At 45.8% G+C, this 23,233-nt stretch overlaps 1 protein-coding gene across 2 annotated transcripts in view; it reads right to left on the bottom strand.

The window, feature by feature from the left end:
• Positions 1–346: 346 nt before the first annotated feature.
• Positions 347–23,233, bottom strand: part of BEND5 (BEN domain containing 5) — a 977,708-nt gene continuing 954,821 nt past the window's right edge. Inside the window, exons 12-13 of one of the 2 annotated variants that reach the window (XM_065673381.1) lie at positions 16,037–16,133; positions 347–2,901 (exon numbers count right to left, since the gene is read on the bottom strand). In XM_065673381.1, the coding sequence (XP_065529453.1) occupies positions 2,778–2,901; positions 16,037–16,133 (221 nt within the window). In that variant the 3' untranslated portion in view covers positions 347–2,777. Of the gene's footprint in view, positions 2,902–11,379; positions 11,480–16,036; positions 16,134–23,233 lie in introns of those variants that run through there. The other variant, XM_065673382.1, reaches the window with a different exon arrangement.

The following is a 23,233-nucleotide window of genomic DNA, read 5'->3' as shown; positions in this document are numbered from 1 at the left end:
ACAGACCTCCAGCTAGATTCTGCGCCATTGACCACAACTCTCTGCCTTCTTCCTTTCAACCAGTTCTCGATCCACCTTGAAGACCGTGAAGTTGCAGGCTGTGGGCAGACACGGGTGTCAGGAAACAGGTAAGAAGTGAGGACAATGAGATCCAAAGAAGATCCAGTTATTAAACCTAAACTTAAGAGGCCAACTTTCACAAGTCAGATAGCAGAAGCCTCTTACAGCCAAGAGCAGGGCAGGACAAAGGCTTCCCAGAATACACTTGCCCAAGTCTTGGTGTTGACGTAACTCTGGGTGCCTGTGAGGAGGAAGGAATGAAAATGAAACAGCACACTCATTCCACTGCTGCTTTTATCACTTTATTCAGATTTCTAGAGCAGACTCTTTAGCAGCTAAGCAAACACCTGAAACTGTCATTATATTTATATGTACATATAGAATCATTCAAAAAGAGATAATGAGGAATTCTGCAAGTGTTTTTCCAATGAATGTGCAGACAGAACATTATCACCCCAGTAAACCAACTTTGAAAGTCTTCCCCTAAAACCCAATGATAGTAATAAATTAGCACTAGATTAATTCAAAGGAGAACTTATCCCCCCTCTGCGTACCTTCTAATCCATATCTCCAAGAGGTCATTTTAATTATCACGCTGTCACTGCTATTCATTACTCTGCTTTTGGAGGCAGAGCCAGCACTGTGCCTTTTGGATGCCTTGGAGTTCATCATATGAAGGCATTTTATTCTCCCTAAAAACATGCACAGTTTAACCCCCTTACCTTGAAATACTGATGATAAGAGGTGTGCTTGGTGTTCTAGATCATTCTCCTTCCAGTGGGATATCTCTTGTTTTCAACCAAGTTACCCTTACCAGAGAGAAACTAATTAAAGTCCAGCTAACGGTTGGCTAATGCACAGACACATCAAGTTTTGTCAGACCCTGAGTAGCCTGTCCTTTTTCAGAGGCATGGAAAGCCAGATTTTTGGCCTGACTTGTACCTTCTCACTCTTTCTGTCCTGCAGTAATGCAAACTGGATGGAAAACATGCCAGCAGCTCCCAGGTCTGTTATGATGGGGCTCCAGAAGTGCATGTGAGGTCCTGAGACACATCACAGACTTCAGCCTTGGCCCTGCTTGCTTCATGTTAATGGAATGGAAAGGACCTTAAGGACCTTACACAGAACTTCTACCAATAGATATGGGACTGTATTCAAAGACAGATGAGCCCATATGAGGGCCTACTAGCTCTCTGGCTGCGTGAATGCAACCCAAGCACTTTCAGTTCTTCCTAGGGTCATACCTTGGTTCAGTGTTGGGCATGCTCAGGCTTTGCAGTCAGGTCTCCATTGCTGAAGAACCAGGGGGTACTTTCAAAGGGGCAGTAAATTTAGCTTGCCCAGATAGTCTGTTTTAGCCTATAGTTCTCGGGTTTTCTCATACATCTCCAGGATGCATTCTTCTCACAGGCCACTGCAAGGAGCCAGCTGAGTCTGACTCGCATAGCAGTTGGGTCCTGGGAAAGAGAAGAGCAACCAACCCAGCTCTTTTACTAGCGAACAGTGTCTGGTGATACTGCTTCTTCAGGGCCACACAGCACGAGGAGGAGCACATTCTGCCTTGTTTCATACTGCTTTCTTCACCTTCAGTCTGGTTCATACTCACGAGGTCTTGGCACCTTCTCCAAGCCATCGCTGCAGCCCAGCTCCAGAAGATGCTGAAGCTTCCCAAGGCTTCTGATGGGTTGCCAAGGAGCTCTTCTAAGTGCACTGTCCCTTCCCATCCCGTCGGAGGCACTCAGACTCCCCTTAGAATCACCCTCTTCCATTCTCCAGTTTGAGAACCACTGTCCTCCTGCTTCTATTCCACATCACTGGCAGATGTTTCATCTAATCACACACCACAGGAGACAAGACTGCCTAGTGACAATGGCTTTTTGTGGACATTTCACATGTAAGAGGAAGGTGGTAAGGTTTTCTGGGGGATTTTTACAGTATGAGCACAATACTATTTGTTCACCCCTTTCAGCACTAACCCTAGCTCACACTGCCTCAGCAGTACATCTGTTGTGAAGTCCCATCTTTCTAGACCCCAGCCAGTTTTTTGCTGGAGGGCAGTGGTTCCTGCCTGTTAGACAGGTCTTGCAGCGAGTTTCATGCCTGCAGCCTGACAGTAACATCTCTCATATGACCCTTTTCCTCAAATGATCTGATAGAAGAGCAAAAAACCTAACCATGCAGCAGATGATGAACGGCACACCGAGGAGTGCCTGCCTGACTCCCAGAAGCTATTTATCAGGCTCTCTTAATGCAAGCTAACAGGGCTAGCACATGCAATTGGCATAAGAGCTTCTGAGGCTGACACTAAAAGGGGAGACATCACATGGTGCAGCAGGGGAGCCAGGACTCCCTTGTTAGCTCATTGTATGGATTACCCCTTTAAAGAGAGAGCTGGTGGAAGAAGAGGAGGCTTTCTCATCTTAACAAATAGCTTTCCAGCCACTGCAAATGATTCCTGTAAATCTATAGGGTCACTCTTTTTTTCCCCCCCCAGAGATGAAGGAAAGAAGAAAAATAGAAAAAAGAAATTGATTTACCATCTATAAATACAAAAGAATCAACAGTAAAATTTCACTGATTTCCCTCTCCCTCTTTCTTCCTTGGACTGTTACCTTAGAAATAGTTGTCTGGGAGGAACAAAAAAGAGAAACACCATCAGTTCCATACTGCAATGTGCTCCTCCACCTTGCCCCACAGACCAGCCCTCCTCTTCTCATTCATCTCCTGGAGAGAGGCTGGTCCTTCAGATGTGCCTGACTCCTCTTCTCTGGCTTGCCTCCAGCATGGCTGTTCCCTTGGCCCCGCTGGGTAGTGCCTTTAAAAAGTGGCAGTTTTTCCTTCCTGCCAAAGGAAGAGAGAGAAAGGACAGGTACTGTGAACCACTGCGGTGTTAGAGCAGCGGGTAAGCTGCATGTGGGGTGTGCTCTGAGGAGAAGCCGTGTGTAAAGTCTCACAGTGAAGTGCATCTGTAAAGAAGGCTTTGGCAGCTGGAGACAAATTAGAGGTGGTAAAAAACCAGCTGGTCCCATTCTCCTCTGGCCAGAGCAGGGTTAGTCCCTCCAGGAGGCTTTGCGATAGCTCTTAGCTCTCCCTTTGGGCAAACGCACTTTTCCACTGTTCGTTCTTCACTGCACCTCTCACACGCCTGAAATGTTTCACATTTCTGCTCATTAACAGCCCTCGTGTCACTGTGAATATTTCCTTCTGGGGCATACAGCATTCACAGGGCAGCTGGGTCCACAGGTCTGTCAACAGCTGGACCCCAACCCTTCAGTGACAGGCTCCTACTGCATGGCTGGGGAACACCCAGCAACCTAACATGATGCCAGTGCTTCCAGCATCCAGATCAGTGCCTTCAAAGAGCCTGATGCGACAGTGTTATTTCACTGTGATCATTAATTCCAGTTATTAAAGAATCATGCAAAACTTCGGTTGTCCCTGTAGTTTGGAGTGTGGCGTTTCCAGTGCACCTTTTGGGCTACAGTCCTAGCACAGCAGTGGGAGTTTAACTACTGACCTTCAAAGGAGCAGAGTTACACTAAACACAAAGTGCTTTTGTAGTGATGCCCCAGCAGTTCATGGGCTAAGAACTGAGCTCCTCACAACTCCACACCTCAGAAACAGCTCCTGGGCCTCCCACAGCCTTGCATGGGAGAACAGACCCACTCTGGAATGCTTTGGTTCCTGATACTCTCACTTCTTGTTTCCCAAAATGCTGCTGGGTGTGTGTTTATGGTGTGCACAGTGAATGCTTGCTGCTTTAAGGAAAAGTAAATCTCTATCCTTTATTATTGGTTAATTCTGTTATATGGTGCCTGATCTACCCTTTAAGCACTCAGTCTGCTCTTATTATCTGTTTGGTCTGGGTTGGAGCTAGACAAGCTTTAAGGTCCCTTCCAACCCAGACCAGTCTATGATTCTATGACATAAGAAACCTAACCCAGGTTTCTTAATCCCTCCGCCCTGACTCACCCCTGAGGAACTGGGCGTCTCTAAACCTGCCTGCCATAGCAGCACAGAGGAGCCTGCCTTCCCCACCACACAGGTGTGTGTTTGCCAGTGCTTCTGCCTTTATCTGTGGAAGAAGGTTTTAAAATACGTTTTAAATGAATTGAAATAACATAGGGGCTGATGGGGCGCAGGGTTTAGAGGGCTTTACCTCCGCCAGCCCTCCCCTCGCACTGCTGTCACAGCTGCCAACCAGTTCAGCATCTACTGCATCTCCACAGTTCAATCACCAACCTAAGGCACAGTGGTATTTTGATAAGAGAAACTCTGAGACAAAAATAAGTAAATTAGGACCCTGGGAGGGAGACCTGAAAGGCACACTGAAGTGAGAACAAGCCATTTCTCTGGTTCTGTGGGTAATTACATTGACATGTTCCTAGACAATGCTGCAGACCCAAACACAGCAGCAGCTGTGGACCAAACAATCATGCAAAGCATAGGCAAACCAGCTAGTCAAACCATCCCTTGCCCTGGGGCAGCATCAGCACTGCCATGTCACTGCTGACAGCCTGCCTGCCTGCTCCCGGTGCTGGACAGGCAGGCAGGGCTTGGCTCTTCCATGTAGGCACTCATTTCTCTGTGTGCACTCGTCCAGGCCACTAGAACAGCACTGCTGCATGTCACTCATATTCTCGTCTCCGCAAGTGAAGGAAACATGAAACACACAAAGAGGGTAAAAGTGGGTTTTAAACCTTACCTTTTCCTGATGTTGGGTAACACAGAAAAAGGAAATCCTAACCAACAACACTTACAGATGGGATTTTTAGACACTGGCCATTTTTAACAGCCATTCAGGCATCCACTGAACTGAAGCATCATGACCACTGTTTACATCAGGTACTTGTGACAGAGCGATTTTTTTGGACATAGAGCCAATTGACAGTCACGATCAAATCACAGCGCTGCTGTGTACTCATCGTACATACAACAGTTAATCTTGCAGCCATTCAAACTGGTTTGCAAATTGAAATCTCAGAGGCATAGCAATTACAATACCAAATTTATACCACATCACTCAGTCAACTAATTGTACATCCAAAAAATCACCTCTTGAATAATCTGAATACATTCACCTTTACAGCTAAAAAAACCCACATGCTTGATCTCAACACAATTTTCAAGTTGCAGAACCCCATGGGGGAAAAGAAAGTGCCAACCTCTGATTTCAACAGCAAGATTGCTTCTATCTAAATACAGCAGATGCATAATTCACAGTGAGGTTGAACATCCTGGTGTTCCCAGTGATGCTCTTTTCTACGTTCTGCAAAACAGGGATATTCCTATTGCTTCCCATAGCACTCTCAGCTCATCTGTTAGAAGACAAGCCCTATATACGTCTACTTCAAACATAGTTTACATGTTCACATTCAAAACACTGTATCTGGATTTCTAATTGTTAGGAAACCTTAAAGGTATTAAAATGAATCAGCAGGCTTAGAAACCAGGCTGATGTTTTAGATGTGATGAGCTTTACAGAGCCACCACCATAGAATCACAGAATCACAGAATCCCAAGGGTTGGAAGGGACCTAAAAAGATCATCTAGTCCAACCCCCCTGCAAGAGCAGGGTAACCTACAGTACATCACACAGGAACTTGTCCAGGCGGGCCTTGAATATCTCCAGTGTAGGAGACTCCACAACCCCCCTGGGCAACCTGTTCCAGTGCTCTGTCACTCTTACAGTAAAGAAGTTCTTCCTGATGTTAACGTGGAACTTCCTATGCTCCAGTTTACACCCATTGCCCCTTGTCCTATCACTGGATATCACTGAAAAAAGCCTAGCTCCATCATCCTGACACCTACCCTTCACATATTTGTAAACATTGATGAGGTCACCCCTCAGTCTCCTCCTCTCCAAGCCAAAGAGACCCAGCTCCCTCAGCCTCTCCTCATAAGGGAGATGTTCCACTCCCTTAATCATCTTTGTGGCTCTGCGCTGGACTCCTTCAAGCAATTCCCTGTCCTTCTTGAATTGAGGGGCCCAGAACTGGACACAATATTCCAGATGCGGCCTCACCAAGGCTGAGTAGAGGGGGAGGAGAACCTCTCTTGACCTACTAACCACTCCCTTTCTAATGCACCCTAAGATGCCATTTGCCTTCTTGGCCACAAGAGCACATTGCTGGCTCATGGTCATCCTCCTATCCACCAGGACCCCCAGGTCCCTTTCCCCTTCACTACTTTCCAGCAGGTCAACCCCCAACCTGTACTGGTACATGGGGTTGTTCTTCCCCAGATGCAAGACTCTACACTTGCCCTTGTTAAATTTCATCAAGTTTCTCCCCGCCCAACTCTCCAGCCTGTCCAGGTCTCGCTGAATGGCAGCACAGTCCTCTGGTGTGTCAGCCACTCCTCCCAGTTTTGTGTCATCAGCAAACTTGCTGAGGGTGCACTCAGTTCCCTCATCCAGGTCATTGATGAAAATATTAAACAGCACCGGTCCCAGCACCGACCCCTGAGGAACTCCACTAGTCACAGACCTCCAGCTAGATTCTGCGCCATTGACCACAACTCTCTGCCTTCTTCCTTTCAACCAGTTCTCGATCCACCTCACTACTTGATCGTCAAGCCCACACTTCCTTAGCTTATCTATGAGGATGCTGTGGGAGACAGTATCAAATGCCTTACTGAAATCAAGAAAAACTACATCTACCGCTCTACCATCATCCCTCCACCTAGTCACTTCCTCATAGAAGGCTATAAGGTTGGTCATACATGACTTCCCCCTCATAAAACCATGTTGGCTGTTCTTAATGACCCCCTCATCCTTGATATGCCTAGTGATGGAGTCAAGAATAAGTTGTTCCATCACCTTTCCAGGGATGGAGGTAAGGCTGACCGGTCTATAAATACCATAGGCATGTTTGTGGCATTTTGTGCCACATTGGGGCATTTTGAGCTTTTTCATATAGGCTTTTGTTCCATCCAGCGAAGCAAGTCGAGGTGGGGAGCAGTAGATTTGGATTAGCGGCTTTGCAGCTGGTGTATTAGAAGGCCAGAGTAGAAGAGAATTTGTGTTTAAATTGCAAAGGGAAGAGAAAACAAAATTATCCAAGCCACGTGAGTGGGATCAAAAATGAACCATCAAGGCTGGAAAATGGCTAACCCCTGATCCCTGAAACCAAGAAGTCTGCCTGCTGTAATGTAGCTGCTGATCTAATTCTTACAGCTTCCCCTCCATACAGATGAGACACGTTTCCATTGCGTCCATCGCAGCTAAACAATCACTGCGTGATTACTTCAAATGCTTCACTCTCAGGGACGCACAATTAGCCAGGCCCGTATTTGACACTGCAAGGGGACCACAGTATTTTCCGGGGATGTCTGACAAGTTTCAGTCGTAAAAGACACAAATCAAGCGGCCCAGCAGTTAATGACAGCCAGTGCCCTGGCAGTTAGATAATGTGCGTGCTCCAAAGCAAGGCCAATTAGAAGCAATAAAAACAAATCTGAAATGTTAGAGCAGAAGTCAGAAATCCTCAGCCATTACCACAGCCTTGATTGTTCTTTTCTTTCCAAGTGGTCACCAGTGCTTGTTTCCAGAAAGCAGAGCACGCTTGCCACATCACCACCCAGCCACTACATCAGATTATGATTTCTGGGCGATACAAAGCCCATTGATGTGGTGCATAGAGAATCCCAGCACTATCTGGAAATCTCATCAGGTGGCACTGCCTTTCTGGATGCAGGGGTTGATCAATGCTGCTTATAGAGAAGGCATCATAAAAGAGCCTACTCATCAGAAGAGTTTGCTGATGTCCCTCCCTCTGCCACAGAAGGAGAGACATGCTGCTTGTCATCCATCCCTTGGTACCCTGGCCTCCTTCCCCAGCTCACAGCCTCAAGGCATATCTGCTCCATCAAGGAGACAATGTATGGAGGCTGGAATAATTAGCTTGTAACTGGAACTATGTTATCACATAACAGAAGGAGCCACAATTACAACGTTTGTGGCTTAGGCCCAGCCATTGTTATATATCTTTACTGACCCTGGAGCAGGAAGCTGCAGAGAGGATGGGAATACGTTTTCTCTTTTCTCCTATCCTCCTATTTCCTAAGGAGCAGCAGGAGAATAATGGGTTACCCTTACCTGATGAGACGTAGCAGAAAATGACAGTCTCTTGGGCTTGGTCAAGTTAGCAATATGATACTGGGATTAGCATGCTCTGTACATCAGACATTACCCATGTCAGCCCACCACCACACATAACAACTACCTCTGCTTTCAGAATGCTCTGTCCTGCTCTTTAGAAATAGAGGGAAAGTCCAGTCAGGGCTGAGGCATAAAATGACACAGATGTTGTAAATCTGCTTACTGAGCTCTGGCTTCCTCAGAGCAAGGAGCCCAAGGAAGGAAATGGAAAGCAGGTGGCTATCTCCAGGCATATCTGTGGAGGATGCCTGTGAGAGCTAATCCAAATACATTTAGGGTGTAAATGTAAAGCTGATTAGCAAAACCACAGTAAGCTCCTATGTGGATATGCTCCTTCAGAGTTAAAGTAGTCATAATTCAATTTAGTCATTTAGCTCATTTCCAAAAGTAAATTAAGGTGGAGTAAATTAAATTAAATCAAATCAGCTGACAGCACCTTCGTTTTGAAAGGGATTGTTAACATGGACCAAGCCTACTTCATACAGTAATGCAGATTATTTCCTCCTGCTGGGCCACCCATCAGACACACTGGCTCCCTGGTTGGTCCTGAAGTATTTTTACACACCTTCTGTTCAGGGACTCCCTGAAAACAGGACCAAGCCAGAGGTGTATTTGTCTGTTTGCATGTGCTTTAGTGTGCGCGCATGCTGAAATCCAGGGTAAAATCCTTCCAGCCGGCACCCTGGTTCCCAAGTGTTTGACAGGGTAATTGTTGTAATGCAGTATTTTGGTGAACCCTCTGCTGAGAGCTGGCCAAACCCTGCAAACCTCCCTAAACTGTAAATGGATCCTTTTCACTGAACCCACGCAAATGTGTCACCATTTAAAACCTGAGAGGTTTCCCTTAACGACAGCTACGAGTATGGAGAGTTGCGTAAAACATGCAGACGTGTGTGGGAGTGAGCTGACAGATCATAATTACCAATAGAGAAGGGGGAAAAAAGCCCCAGAAATTAATTTTTGAGGCAAAACATGTAATTTTCCTTTAAGCCATAGTAGTGCTCCCATTACTAATGCAATTTACAGCCCCGGAAATCGGATTGAGGTTGTTTGACTCCTCAGCAGTTTTGTGTGTGTGTGTGTGTTAATTTTCCTTTTAAAGAGCACTGGCCAACATGGGAGGATAATGCAGAGGGATGTTTAGATACTCATGTGAGCGTTGCACTGATTGAACACGCAGGGACCTCTGGCTGTGAGGTGGTGTTTCTGTGCTGGCTGGTAGGATGCGCACCCGTGCAGGCCTACCAGTAACATAAGGAAGACTTTTAAATGCAGTCTGGTCCCACTTGTCCATCCAAAAGCAGCACGGCTGTAGGGCACCCCATGCACCAGGTCCTGGTGAAATGCCTGCAATACGCTGAAATCCTCCCTCCAAGGGAGCCAAGATTTCATTTCCTCCTTTCTCTACAAATTGTAAGTGGTTTTGCTGACCTTTCTCTGGAGCAGCACTAGAGGAAGGGGAATAGACCATTTACTTTGCTGTGTCTGCACAATTCAAAGGCACTGACAGTAGCATTTATGATAGGGGCACTGGTTTGGTGCCTTGGGACTTTCTGGGAGTCCCTTCACCCCCTCAAGGGCATAGTAGGGTTAGCTGCTGCTGTTACAAGTAGCTGGGGAGGTGAAGGGCCTGTGTGTATCCTCTGTGGGCAAGGTGAATGGCCAGACCCACAAATGTCTTCAGGATTGCTCTGAGGAACTTCTCCTTGAAGACCCAAGTGAGTTTTATTTTGCAGTAACAAAACCCCAAACTTAGTACATATGGAGACACTGAATTTGCTGTTAGTGGCAGGGGCAGCCTCTCGGTGTGCCTGAAATGGCACAGTTGAACTCTGAGCAGCCTCCTTGCCCACATGGTTGGAAAACATGTAGTTTGTTTGGCACACACAGACGTTGCATTCAAACCAGTTTGCAAATTGGGCTTAATTTTGCTATAGTAAAACAGGCTTATACCTTTATGCCGAAGGAATGACTGGCTCAAAGATGGTCAGCAGCATCGCTTTCCATGTGAGAGAAGTCATGAGAAAAAAAGGTGCCTGATTTTCCTTTCTCTCACTTTCACAGCGTTGCAATGCTACCGTGCCCTCAAAGCTGTGGAGTATTCCAGATCTCTGAGTTCAGATTTGTTCTAGTACATCTTTTCTGTTTATTGGACTCTGCTCCCCTTTTCACCACTGAAAATGGTGGCGGTAGTGGGGAATGATAAGGCAGTGATTTAGGTTTGGGATGGCAGTAACAGAGCTCCTAGAGGAGAAGCCGTCTATGTAAAGCTTCACTTCCAACTCACTTCACTCCCACCTCTCATGTCTGTCATGGCCAGGTCAGAGAAGGCATTACCAGATGTAGGTGAAACCCCAAAAATCCTGAAGGCAAAGCTTAGAAGTGTAGAGAAGAGTTTTCCTGAAACACAGGAAGAAGCAGACTGGGATGAACATCTCAGACGCAGCACGTGCCAGAAAGCAGCAGATGCCCGAGCCTGTAAGACCACACAACCTCAGGACACAGCTCTTCAGTGTCAATGTGGGTCTCAGAACTTGAAAGGCTGAGTTGTCCTGGTAGGAGTGCCTCTGATCAGACTGTGCCCATACACAGGAAGACATTCCCCAGCTTCACCCAGCGTGATGCCGATGAAGGTGCCCATCACCTCTGAGGATGATGGGGCAGTCCCGTGAGCCTATCCAGCCTGTTGGATATGCAGCTCTGAGCTCATACATCATCATTAGGGCTGCAAAATCAAGCAGCAAAAGGAGGAATTGCCAGAACAAAAGCTGTCAGTGCAATTTTAATTCAGCCTCCTGGCGGATATGCCTTCTGATGTGGTCTTTAATTACCTCATCACAGCCTACTTTTCCTTCAACAAGACTGCTGCTTCATTCAGGGCACAGTGGACAGACAGCGATTAATGAAGGGCCAGTCAATATTTTGTTCTGTCCTTTTTTGTTCAGTGTGTGGCCCCAGGCATTATTTACTGCATGCCATCAAATCCCTGCTCTTAGACAGAATTATTCATCTTCTCCTGGACTTCTCTCTCATGTGAATCAGTGCAGCAACTGTGAGCTTCCCACAGAGGAGGGAATGTCTTTCCCAATACTCTTGTAAGCAGGAGTTGCAGATGCTCCACTAGTGAGGCCCAGGTGTGATTTTTGAGGGTACCCACATCGTGCCTATTCAAAGCCCCTAACCTCAGCTGTAAGCACTCGGCACTTCCATAATTTGAACTCCAGCGTGTCCAGAAAATGAGAAACATGGAACTGGTGGCTGTTGGAGAAAAAACATCCATGGTTTAAAGAGGCAACAGCTCCTGTGCTGATGCTGTGCTGGAGTAGGGCTCTGTAAGTGGGCAGAGTGAAAGAACAGAGCAGTGCTGATATGGGCAAAGGGTGAACTTAAGGCAGTGCAAGGTGACCGGCATGTGTGAATTTTCCAGCAAAAGTTCTGTTTTCCTACCTTAGCCATTCCCTGTAACAGCTGTTCTCTGCTTTCTCTTAATCTCTTACAAACTTCTCACCTTTTACCAGTGATTTTAGAGGACATCTCTCCCTTTCAACCTAGGTAACCTTAACCTTTACTCTGACACAAGTAGAAAGAGGTGAGTGCAGGACAGAGATTCTGTAAGAGGAAATGCTCCCTGTGCCACATGCAGCATCAAAGGGGGACCCACTCAAATGCTTTTCAGTGAGTGCAGTGGGAGCAGAATTTGCTGGTCACCGAGCAGCTTAAAAAAGGACAGTAACAAGAGGAGAGGAAGGGCATGAACCTCCACTGCCACCCAACAACCCCTTTCTACGCTGCACTGTCATGATCTGTGCCCACTTAACCCAACCTTAGAGAGACGTCTTTGTATCCAGTATGGACTTTCCGGAGCCTGTCTGAAACACAAGTGGTAGTGCTCTCCTCTCCAGCAGCACAGAGGTCTCTTTTCCTCTGTCAGAAATTCATAGGCCTGTTGGCTTGTCACTCCAGAAAATGTCCATCATTTTCAGCAAGGCTTTTAATTCATTAGCTTCCATAGGAAACCATTCTAACCTTCCTGCCCTCCCCAGCTGAGTCATCAGTGCTTTCCTATCTTGCTGCAGACACATCACCTTCAGGAAAATAGTTTCTTAGCATGCTGATAACAACATTCTCTTTCTGAACTGGATGCCTGTTTGGGATCGCAGGGTCTTCCCATGGTGAGGACTGCAGGACACATTGGGGTTACTGTTTGAAACAAGTCCTGACCTTCACTTGCAGGCTGTGGGGAAACCCTGCGTGGCCACTGAGCTGGGCTACTGGGGGACTGGGGGAAAGGTGCTGAAGGGTTCTTGGAAGGACTGGATGAGCTGCATGGGAGAATAACCATGCTTGACAGGGAGGAGGTAAAGAATGAACTAAGAGGTTGAGGCAGTGCTGAAAAAAAAGCCCTTTAAGCATCTCATTTTCATATTTTGCCTCTCTACAGAGTCAGTGTACAGTCCAAAGGTCAAAGGGATCTGAACTACTTGGGGACTTGAGGTTTGCCCAAAGATTCCTTTGGTTACACAGAGAACAGAAGCTTCTAAGCTTTATGTCTATGGTCTGCAACTGTGAACACATCCCGTCTCTGGTGAGGCATCAGGACTGCTCAGTGCAGAGACAGGCGCTCACCCTCACCCTTCATAGACCACCGCAATGATGGCTTCAACATTAATTTCTAGCAACCAACCACTCACGGACAAATCACAGCACCCATGGTGCCCGCACACTGGCTGGCTCAGCAAATACTTGAGGGCTCCAACCCTAACTTCCCTTTCGTGGGGGCTTGTTGGGAAGCCAGTAGAGCCTGACTCCCAGGAGGGTGGTGGACACAGTTTCACAGCAAGGAGCTGAAGACCCATCTTCAGGGGACACTTGTCCCAGGGACTTCTGTAGACAAGGGCAGGTGGAATTTAACCAGCTGACCAGTTGGATTCACTTACAGGCACACAATCATCTTATGCAGGTGCAGCTATTTCTCGTTACCGCTTGAAATAAGCTGCACAAGTGTATGGGATAGAAGAGGATACCCCAGCCCCAGCCTCAAACTTGGTTCTGTAACCAGTGATGCATCAGTTCTTGCTTCTTGCTCCAGCTGTTCCTAATTCATTTCCAACTAACCTGCCCACATTGCCTATACTCTAGGATGGCTATTGTCAAGACAGCCTGACTGCATGGCCTAAGATATTGAAAGGAATTTGGGTGCCAGCCACATCTCTGACCCTGAGGACCATCTCTCCCTTTCTGTGCTTCAATTTCCTTCTCTGAAACATGGTGATACCAACGCAAACATTTCCTTCTTTGAGATCATTCAAGTCAGATGTGCTCTGGAAGCGCTGCAGGTGGTTGCTATTTCCAGGGCTATCGTTATAGCACATTTTGGCTGCACTAATTCCTTCAAACGGAAATTGTTCTGCCTGTAGTAGGCTGGGACAAAGCAGCCAATTAGTTGTCCCTTACACATTTATTAACTCTGCAGCTTTCTTTCAATGAGGATGTGGAATCTGGTAATGTTTTAATATATTTTCATAAACTGTGGGCACAACACGTCCTGTTTCAAGCTAACAACCATGCCATATAATTAGTCCTGATTACACAGATATCTAGTATCATTTTACATATTCCAATCCTTTCCTAGTGCCATTGCTCAGCCAAGGCATATTTAAAGCCACAGCCATCTCCCTTCTGTTTCCCAGCAGTTTGCAAGATTTTTCTTTGGGCAGGTTTGCAGTTAACATGAGAGCTTCAAAGAACAATTTCAGTTCATTATATATATATATATATATATATATATATATATATAAAATGTACATGTATAGATAGGTAGATACACAGGCTCTGATCAAATGTCAGGTGACAAAGCCCAGGATACAAATAGAAGGCATTTGCCTACTCATAGGGAAAAGCCAGTATTTGAAAGCTATCGGGAAATTAACAATGTGAATCTTTAAAAATCTATCCCTTAAACATCTGTTTGCTTTGGGCTGAATATTCACCATATTTAGGATTTTACTGCAAGGTAGAACTGCCCAAACAAAAGATCCCTCACCCCATTAGGCTCTGGTGAGGGAACGAGAAAAATCTGCTCTGTGCAACGCGATTATAGATGTGTATCTTTCCCTGCTGGCGTGGCTGTCTCTATAGAGATGGACATGGATATTTGATGAGATTAAAATGCTTCAGTTACCAGTGTCAGTGGTTCTTTAATTTAAAATGAAGAAAGCAAACAAACATTCCTTTTGATGAGGTAACTGAATGATGCTTCGGAAAAGCACTTTGCTGTCAGGTGGTAATTAGGTTCAGTAATAGTTGTGGGTTTTTAGCCTTGGAGGCTGTGGCCCCTGGGAGTCTGTGAGAAATGATACATTCAATTTCCGGAGGAGAGGAAGATGCTGGATGCTTTTTCTTTACTAACCCTGCAGGTCTGTGCAGATAAGAACATTCAGAACTGCAGCGCTGACAGTCCTCCTTGAGCCAGCCTAAACTGTTTTGTCAAGATCACGGACAGGGAAAGGGAGATGGACTCAAAGCAGGGCATTTAAACACAATCAGGCTGGGTCTGACCACATATATAAGGAGCTGCCAGAATGGCTGCACTGATAGGGTATTTTAAAGGCTGCAGAAGGAACTCCAGCGATTGTTCTATGGTCTGGGCTGATATTTGTGACATCCATCTTAGGCATCACTAGCAAATCTTCAGTAGGAAAGTGTTCCTTTGCCAAAAAGCAACTGTTCCCACAGGTACTTTTTTAAGCTGGGAGTAAGGGGAAAGTGGGGAGAAGAAGGGAGTGAATTTCAAGGCTCAGCTGCCTCCCTTGCCATGTGAAATTGCCTTTTCCATTGCAAAATACAAACTATTTTTAGTTGCGCTATTAAGAGTTGAAACCAAAATGAGACATTCCAATTGGCCCAAATGCATTTAATTGGAAATTTTGAGTTTGGAGGTATCATTGCTATCTTCTCAGAACAGAGGCGAGTTCTGGATATGGTGTTTCCCATGAAACAGGAGCGCTGGTTCCTGTTCTGATCCCCTGCTCATGTTATTACCCAGCTTTGCCTGTTCAAGGAGTGATGGGTCTCAACAAATGGTTCAGTGGTATCTCCCCTGCTCCTCACACAAGCTAAGAGACACTGAAAGGGCACCAGTTGGCCAACACCAGACATGCAGCCAGCAGCACTGCAGGGATTCAAACCTGAGCGTTTCAAACCCTCTGTTAACACCTTTCTGCATCACTCACCAATACCTTACTTCATGTCCAAAAAGACTTCCCTTTGTCCAAACATCCACTGAGCTGGTTTTAAAGCTGAGGTAAGGACTTATGGTGAGAGGGGATCCCTGGGTAAAGGGCCCCAGTTGGACTGCCAGAAGGAACCTGCCATCCGGCTGCCACCACTATGGCAGGTCCAAGGGGAGATGAAGAACCCTGCCTTTAGCACAGTAATTTCCTGAAGCACTGAGAGTTTTCACTTCAAGAATTTAAACTTTTTGAAATAAAATGGGTCTGATTTCCCTCTCACTCTCAGGAGATAAATGAAGGGTAGGTCCATTAAAGACACTGGTGCGAGATTGATGTACAGCAGACAGAATTCAGGGAAGATATCAATATCTCCAAAATCCTCTGAATACTTTTTTTTCAGACATAACCCAGGTATCTTTCCTGATCATAAATGCCTTATTTCCAAATGGAATTTCAATAAAACAAGCACAGTTAGACTAGCACGCTTGTTACGAAGCCATAATGCAGTAGCACTGAAGTTTAGTCGTGAAAGGTATTAAAAAAGCAGCCCTGCTAAAGCAAGAGAAATTGCTTTCTGACCTACCGAGTTTTAGGAGTTGGTGCTAGTGGTCTCTCCACCAAGGAGTTCAGCCTGTAGTAATCCAAGAACGTCCTGGCCACGTTTCTTCCAAGCTTCATATCTGTGAGTTTTTAATTAAGGAGCATTTCTTGAAATAATTAATAATAATAAAAAGCAGAGTCTAAAGGTAAATTACTGCTATTTGATGCATGAGCAAGTTTTACATTAACCATCCCACAGTGCTTAGGCTTCAGGCAAAATGACTTACACAAGCAGATAAAGTGGGGGTCATTGTCTTTGCTTCTTGTTTTCATAGGCAGATGCTGCATAAAACCACAGACAGGAGGAAGTGATCTCCCTTTTCCCCCATGCCTGGTTGAAGATCCCTGTGGTTGTCATGAAGTAATACAATAGACAAAAGTGGTCCTCCAGTTTCCACGTTCAGGGAAAATAATTACCTAAATGTTTGGATACAGGAAGCATTTCTGTGTTTGTATCCAGCAAACAATGTCAGCAAATGTCACGGTATGAACCAGCCGTGGACCACTGTACAAACTCAAGGTTAGGATGAAAGCCAAAGCCATCTAAACCTTTATCATTGAGCTCCATGCTGTCTGTCCTAGGAGAACAGACAGTTCTTTGTCTGTGCTGTATTCAGGACCTGAAATGGTCATTTTAGCACTGGAATGGAAGGACAGTATACTACCTTAAACATGTCAGCAGGAACTCTTCTCACTAGGCACAATTCCTCCTTCAGTTAATCCTAAACCCAAGACTAGGCAGGTGCTGTGCATCAGAGTTGCCACAGAGACCTTGCAGCCACAGGAACCAGACCTTCTTGATGACTGTTTCCTAAAAAGAAGCTGAATCACCTGGGAATGCACTGAAAAACAATCGTAGGCAACATATGCATGGGGTGAATCTCCTGCTCATGTGAAATGTTAGCACTAGGTCTGCCTGTTACAGAGCATCACCTGCTTATCATCTACAGGGTGATATCCAATGGAGAGAAATGCAGTCAATGCCATTATCCACAGCTCTGTTATGCGGGCTGTCTCCTTTATGTACCTATTTTGCACTGATGCCTATCTGTGCTACAGTAACCACATCTCTAGGACGCTGCCCCGGATGGTCGCTGTAATGGCCATTTCAGGAGTGCTAATGCAGTAGGTGGGGTGGGTACATAGCCTAGGGAATCTAAATACACCTTGGGATCTAAAAGCCCAGCAGTCCAGGAAAGTAACCCGTTGCTGGGTTGTTTCGTGTGCATGTTCTGCTTTATCAATAGTTATCTGCTGATGTTTCCATTAGAGGAAAATTCCAGAAGTGCAGCATCCCAAGGGCTTCCAGCAGTGCCTGTGAAGACGCTAGCTTCTAAATGAAGCTCTTATTACCCGCCCACTTACATTAGACACATCAAAACAAGTGAGCATGAGACATCGGGTTCAGGCATCACTCTGAGATCTCTTTCTCATTTATTTCTTTATTTAAAGGGGAGGCTGAACTGATGTGACTCAGTCTTTAGCTCTAGTATGGCAAAAAGCCAGCCACTAGCACTGCAGTCAAGACCAGTTCTAGTGGCTGAAGATGACTCCTGACACTGCTTTTCTATCCAGTGATCTGGTCCCACTTTTCCAGTTCCCACTGCTGTGCCTGAGGATGGTTGCAAACATCTATCCCTTCTGTTTCAGGGTCTATCCTGATACGCTACCACTGCGATCCTAATACCATACGTGCTGCAGGCATCTATATTCTTCTGCGCAAGAGTACAGCAGAGCCTGAACAGCTGGTGTTCACGGCTGTTGTCGGCGTGGACAGGGATAGCTGGTTGTGTGAAGCAGCACCGGCTGTTGCAGGGCTGCGGCAGTACCCAGTAAGCTCCCCTGCAGCCTGCCAGCACTGACGGACGAGACTAACAGTACCGTACGTGCATGGAAGTCGAGGAAGTTGGAGGCAGCTGCAAGTTTATCTGTTCGAGTGAGGGCAGCATTGCTTTGACAGTGTTTTGTGATTGTGACTGGAATTTGGGGGTGGCTGGGGTTAGCTTGGTTTCTGCAGATGCGAACTCAAAGCAGAGGCAGAGGTTAAGAGTTCAAAGTAGTCTGAGAAAGTGAGAGAGGAGAGGAGAGGGCTGCCAAACACGGAAGGGATTGAGGAGACTAACATGGCTTGATCTTGTGGTTTCTTTCATTTACTCGGCACTTTAAAGACATAAAGTGGTAATTGGACTCAGTAAAGTCTCTAGGACATTTTGTCACTGCCAATCTCAGAATGCTCCTCTGCCAGAAGTGGCCCTGCTGCCCTTTTCTTTGTCTCTACCTTGCTCCTCGTGTTTGCACAGTGGGAAATACCTAACCTGCTGTCCCGGGGGAAGAAACCCTTTGATGAGACTGGGTGCAGACAAGGAAGTGGCTGCTTGAGCTCCTACAAGGGTGCCTTACAACTCTGCCTTAACCCTGACCTGTAGAAATCCAGTTCTACTGCTGAACTTAGGAATAGCTTCCTAAATGCAGGGACAGTTAACCACTGAAATAACCTGCCTTAGCACATCTGGAAATCCTCAGCTGAGAGGTCTTCAAGATCAGGTTAAACACACAGCTGACACAGCTGGTTTAAATCTAACTGGTCCTGTGTGAAGGAAGTATAGAAGGGCCTCTAGGGCCATTTCATCCCATTTTTCTACAGTTCTTAACAGGTTTTGCAGCCTGCACAGACCTTCTGTTTGCTAAGATTACCAGGAAAGGTAGAGGCATTTTGCAGAGCATAGACACACAGGTATGTGGGCAGTGGGAAGACACTGGAAATGGAAACCTGTGCCACATGCAGCCACTGAAAAGTCACGAAATGAGAACAGCTTGCAGTCAGCATTGATGGAAGGAGACTCAAACCAGCATGGGATAAAAAATGTGCATGTTCTAATACTGGTCTCTCGAGCCATCCTGCTCCCTCTGCTTTGCCTGCTGCCTCTGTAAAGGATGAGCAGTTTCTGTCATGGAAATCAGGCACCTGATATATAAAACAGCAGTAACAGTCTCTCCATGTGACTGCCTCACCTGGGTGAGGAATGGCCTGACTCACTCAGTAAGTGCAGGTGGCACACGTATGCAGAACCAGTGGAGGAAAACAAATCAAAGCAATGACATTTGCATTTAATTCAGGTGCACAGAACACCTGGACTCCACTTTGGCCTACAGGATGTCATAAACACATAAATAACTGTGACTACAACCAGAACCCACGTTCGGTGGGTGGCTTGGTTGGTTGGTTGGTTGGTTTTAAGCCTCGTTCCTTTCTGCCATCACACATGCTGTGCTTTTGCCCACAGGAACTCTCTTCCTTGGTTGAGCTGCACTTGATAGAAGGCCGTTTCATTTCCCAGGTATTCCCATCATGGGAGTTCAGCTCATATGAGACAGTAGAAATCAGTTTGGGAGAGTCATGGAGGAAACATCGGAACCTTCACTACTGTCTGCAACTCCCTTTCCTCTCCCTTCCTGGAGGTCCCAAGATCCGTCCTGCAAAGGCTGTTCTCACAGCACTCACTCTGAATAGCATCAGTGGTTTTGGGGAGATTTCAGGACAGTCTGTGCACAACTCTGCCAAATTTCACAGATGTTGGGAAGCTCAAGAATCATGCTGGGCTCTCTGCAAAATCCCCATATTTATGATCCCTACCATGCCTCACACCCCAAAGCTTCCAGCTCTGCTAAGGAAAGAGGACAAAGGTACAGGGAATCTCATAAGCTGTTACTAGTTTTCAACTAGGATTCATCGACCCTATTGTGAACAGTCTGCTTAAGCTGGAGCTTCTAGAAGCACAGGCACAGCCTTGTTCTGTCTGTGCATGAAGGCAATAAAAATCTCAATTTGGAAACCAGTTAGCAGTACAAGTCATTAGGGGAGGTACTAAATGTTGCTGCTTTAATAGCTCACTGATCATTTAATAATGTCTCTGCTGCAGAGCATGGTGGCACCATTTGCTCTCTTTTGTTTTGCTTTTTGAAATTCAGGGTCATTCCACTTTCAAGTGAGTGGATTATCTCTTTTTCTCCCCTTTTGCCAGGCACTGAAAACTGCTTGAAATAATTAGGAAAAGGATAGCTCCTTCAAATTCACCATCTTGTTTTCATAAGGTCCAGTGTCATTGCTTTGGAACAGGAATAGAAGCCGTGGTGGTGGTAAGGATTTGACAAGGGCAAAACAGTTAGCAGCCCCCACTCATCTTTGATAAGTCCTGTGGGGTCTCTGCCAAGCAGATTGGATCTCTGGTTTTATGTCTCATCTAGAGGACGGCACCTCCATCAATGTGAAACACTGCGCTGGGTTATTAGCTTATGGAATTCATCCAAGTTTAGTCCTAAACAGGATTTAAAATCGTGACCATTCAATCCAGAGGCACCACTGACCAGACCCAGGCAAGTCTTTTGTTTCAGACAAACAGCTTTAAGTTAGCCTAAAGACAGAGAGAAAGGGAAAAAAATAAGTAGGAAAGGGAGAAAAAGGGGAGGGAGAATGAGACACAAAAAGATGAATCTTTTTAATAGCTCAAATTAAAATCCAGAAAAAGCTCTTTGTTCAAGAAAACTGAATTCTGTAGCAAATCTCAGCCTGCCACAACAATCCTGTTATTTATGAAAAGAGGGTTATTTTGTGTGGGAGAGTCCCTGATGGCTGTGGTCAGCTAGCATACTGTCAGCTTCATACATTCTCAAGAGAAATATGGGTGAGGTTTTCTTGTCTGTTTATAACAGCTCCCATCAATGGATGAAACCCCTCCCTGACTTGAACAAGAGCTGTAATGGAAAACAGCATTACATGGCTTTAAACCACTATGCTATAACAAGGCAAGCCTGATCAGAACTAGTCCTCTATTTTAGCACCGCTGTTTTCACCGGTTACTTGTTCCGTTTCACAGGGTTAAGACTATTCTCTGGTAAGTAAGAGATGCTGCCCATATCACGTCTAATTGGGGGAGCAAAGTGTAGTTGAGGTAATATAGAGGCTTGGTGGCAGGGGGATGTGAGGGGTGAGAGGGCTATTCTATGGCTTTTCACTATCATTTATCAAGGTGCAAGCTTGGATGCTAATGGTGCATCCTTCCCTGAGACTGTCATCTGTGGAAACAAGATTCACAATGTCCTGTGTATCTGGTTGCCTGTTTCAAAGGAGGAAGCTTCTAAAAGGGAGCAGTGGGGGAATAGGACTTACCCTGTCCTCTCTGTTGACTTCCAAGAGAGCAGGATTTGGCCAGGCAAGCGCTAAAGCTTCAGGCTGTTGGTTTTGCAGGGCTGTGAGGAACATGTGGGCATGCATGGGGAGAGTCTGCTACTTCCAGTGAGACCAGAGAATAGCTCCAGTGTAAGAACCAGGCTTGATGTGGGAAGTACTGATGTCAGCTTCTCATGGTACTCAGCAGGTCAAGCTAGAGAAATGTAACCAGGCAGTCCAGCCTTAAAATCTAGAAATGCCACGAGTACAAGCAGCCTGGAAATAGCAACGGGACTTTCCCAAAGGATTTCTGTTCCCAACAGCCTCAGTTTCCAGTCTCTGTATCTGGGACAGATACTTTTGGAAATGGAATGTAACAGCGATGATGAGTCTTCATTTTTATTCCTCTGGTGTGTTATCAGGGGAGGAACTGAGTGGAAAGATCCCTGACGGACTATTTCAGGCTTTCAGGCCCTTTTCCTGAAATGCCTGATTGTAGTGGAAGAAATTACGAAGATGGAAGTTGTGCGCTCTTCTCCCTGAGTAATCAGAGGCCTGTAATTTTCTCTCCTCCTCTGAAAGAGGAGGTTGGAGAACAGGTATCTTGGAGAGCACTGTTTTATCTCTGTCAGAGGGACTGTGCTGCAAAGGCCACGCTGTATTTCCCATGAGCTCATTTCAGTATCAGCTATCGCTTCTGCCCTTCTGACCAACCAAACTGAAACAGGCAGATCCCAGCTAACATCCGGGCATGGGGAATGGAAGGATCTCAAGGCAGAGAGAGAAAAAGGCAAGAAGGTGGAGGTGCTGCACAGGAGCCAAGCATTCCTGACCCTGCCGGGGTGCTGCCATTGAAGGGCAGCAGAGACTCAAGGGAAGCAGACGGCAGTGTGGTCTTGCACCCGTGTTCCCCAACCCTCTCTCTGCAACACCAGTGAAGAAGCCACCCAAGTGAACAACACATTTTGCTACTACTGAAAACCTCCATGCAATACTGAGCTGCAGAGCTGCTACCACACGTGGCTATGAAAAGGGAGCACTTTGTTCAACATAGGATTCAAGACACACCAACAGGGAAAGGAAAATCAGGCTGTCCAGAGCAAGCACAGAAACAGAGAGGAGCGAGATGTCTCAGACACTGCCAAAGCAACGCTAGGAACACGACAGGACCACTGCCCTTTTTTACGTCTGAATCCACATGCCAGTTACCAGCTCTATAAGCATGATTTTGCAGGGATGCCTCTGACTGCTGCTCCATTATCCTGATGCTATCTTCACATTGCTCTGTGTAAATTACATTTTATCCATCTTACGGTCCTTCTACTCCAGTGGGAGATGGAAATGGGCCCTCCTGTAAATGGTAATCTGCCCTAAACTATAAAATGACCAAAGAAAATGGTTTATTTAATATCTTAGCAGCGCTGACTCCTGATGAGGTTATTTAAGGGACAGAGGTCAGAATCAAACTCACAGCTGAAAAAGCTTGGATTTCAGCACCAGTATGTTTTAATTTATGAAAATATTGCATCAGCATTGCTCTATATGTTGGTATACTTCAAAAATTATATACTTAAAACCTGGTTATAGCAGCTTCTATCAAATTGTCCCCAAATTAATTTGGGCCTGCATTTACCAGTCTCGTATTAATTCCTAACAGATATTTATTTGGAGTATCAGGAAAACACTAGGATGAGTTCTTTTCTTGTGATTTTAACATTTCTTATCTTCCCTGTCATTTAATTCTGGTCCCTTGCCAAATCTGGGCAGGAGCCCTTGCATATTAGCTAACCTCAGCTCCTTACAGTCAATGAAAAGTACAGAGCTGATTTTTTTCTGATATACCAAAAAGGGATGAGCAGAGGGGAAGAAAATCCAGCATTCTCAGTCTTCTCCTATCACCGATGAATGCTGTCGAATGCACAAAGGAAAAACAGCATGAAAACTTAAGTCTTAACAGTTTTTGTTTTCAGCTTGGTTGACAATGTAAGAACGGTACAATGCTTTCCAATTCTA

Source organism: Lathamus discolor, chromosome 3 (assembly GCF_037157495.1).
Source record: "Lathamus discolor isolate bLatDis1 chromosome 3, bLatDis1.hap1, whole genome shotgun sequence".
NCBI lineage: Eukaryota > Metazoa > Chordata > Aves > Psittaciformes > Psittacidae > Lathamus > Lathamus discolor.
The sequence above is the reverse complement of the archived record's forward strand: the minus strand, read 5'-3'. Positions and strand labels throughout refer to the sequence as shown.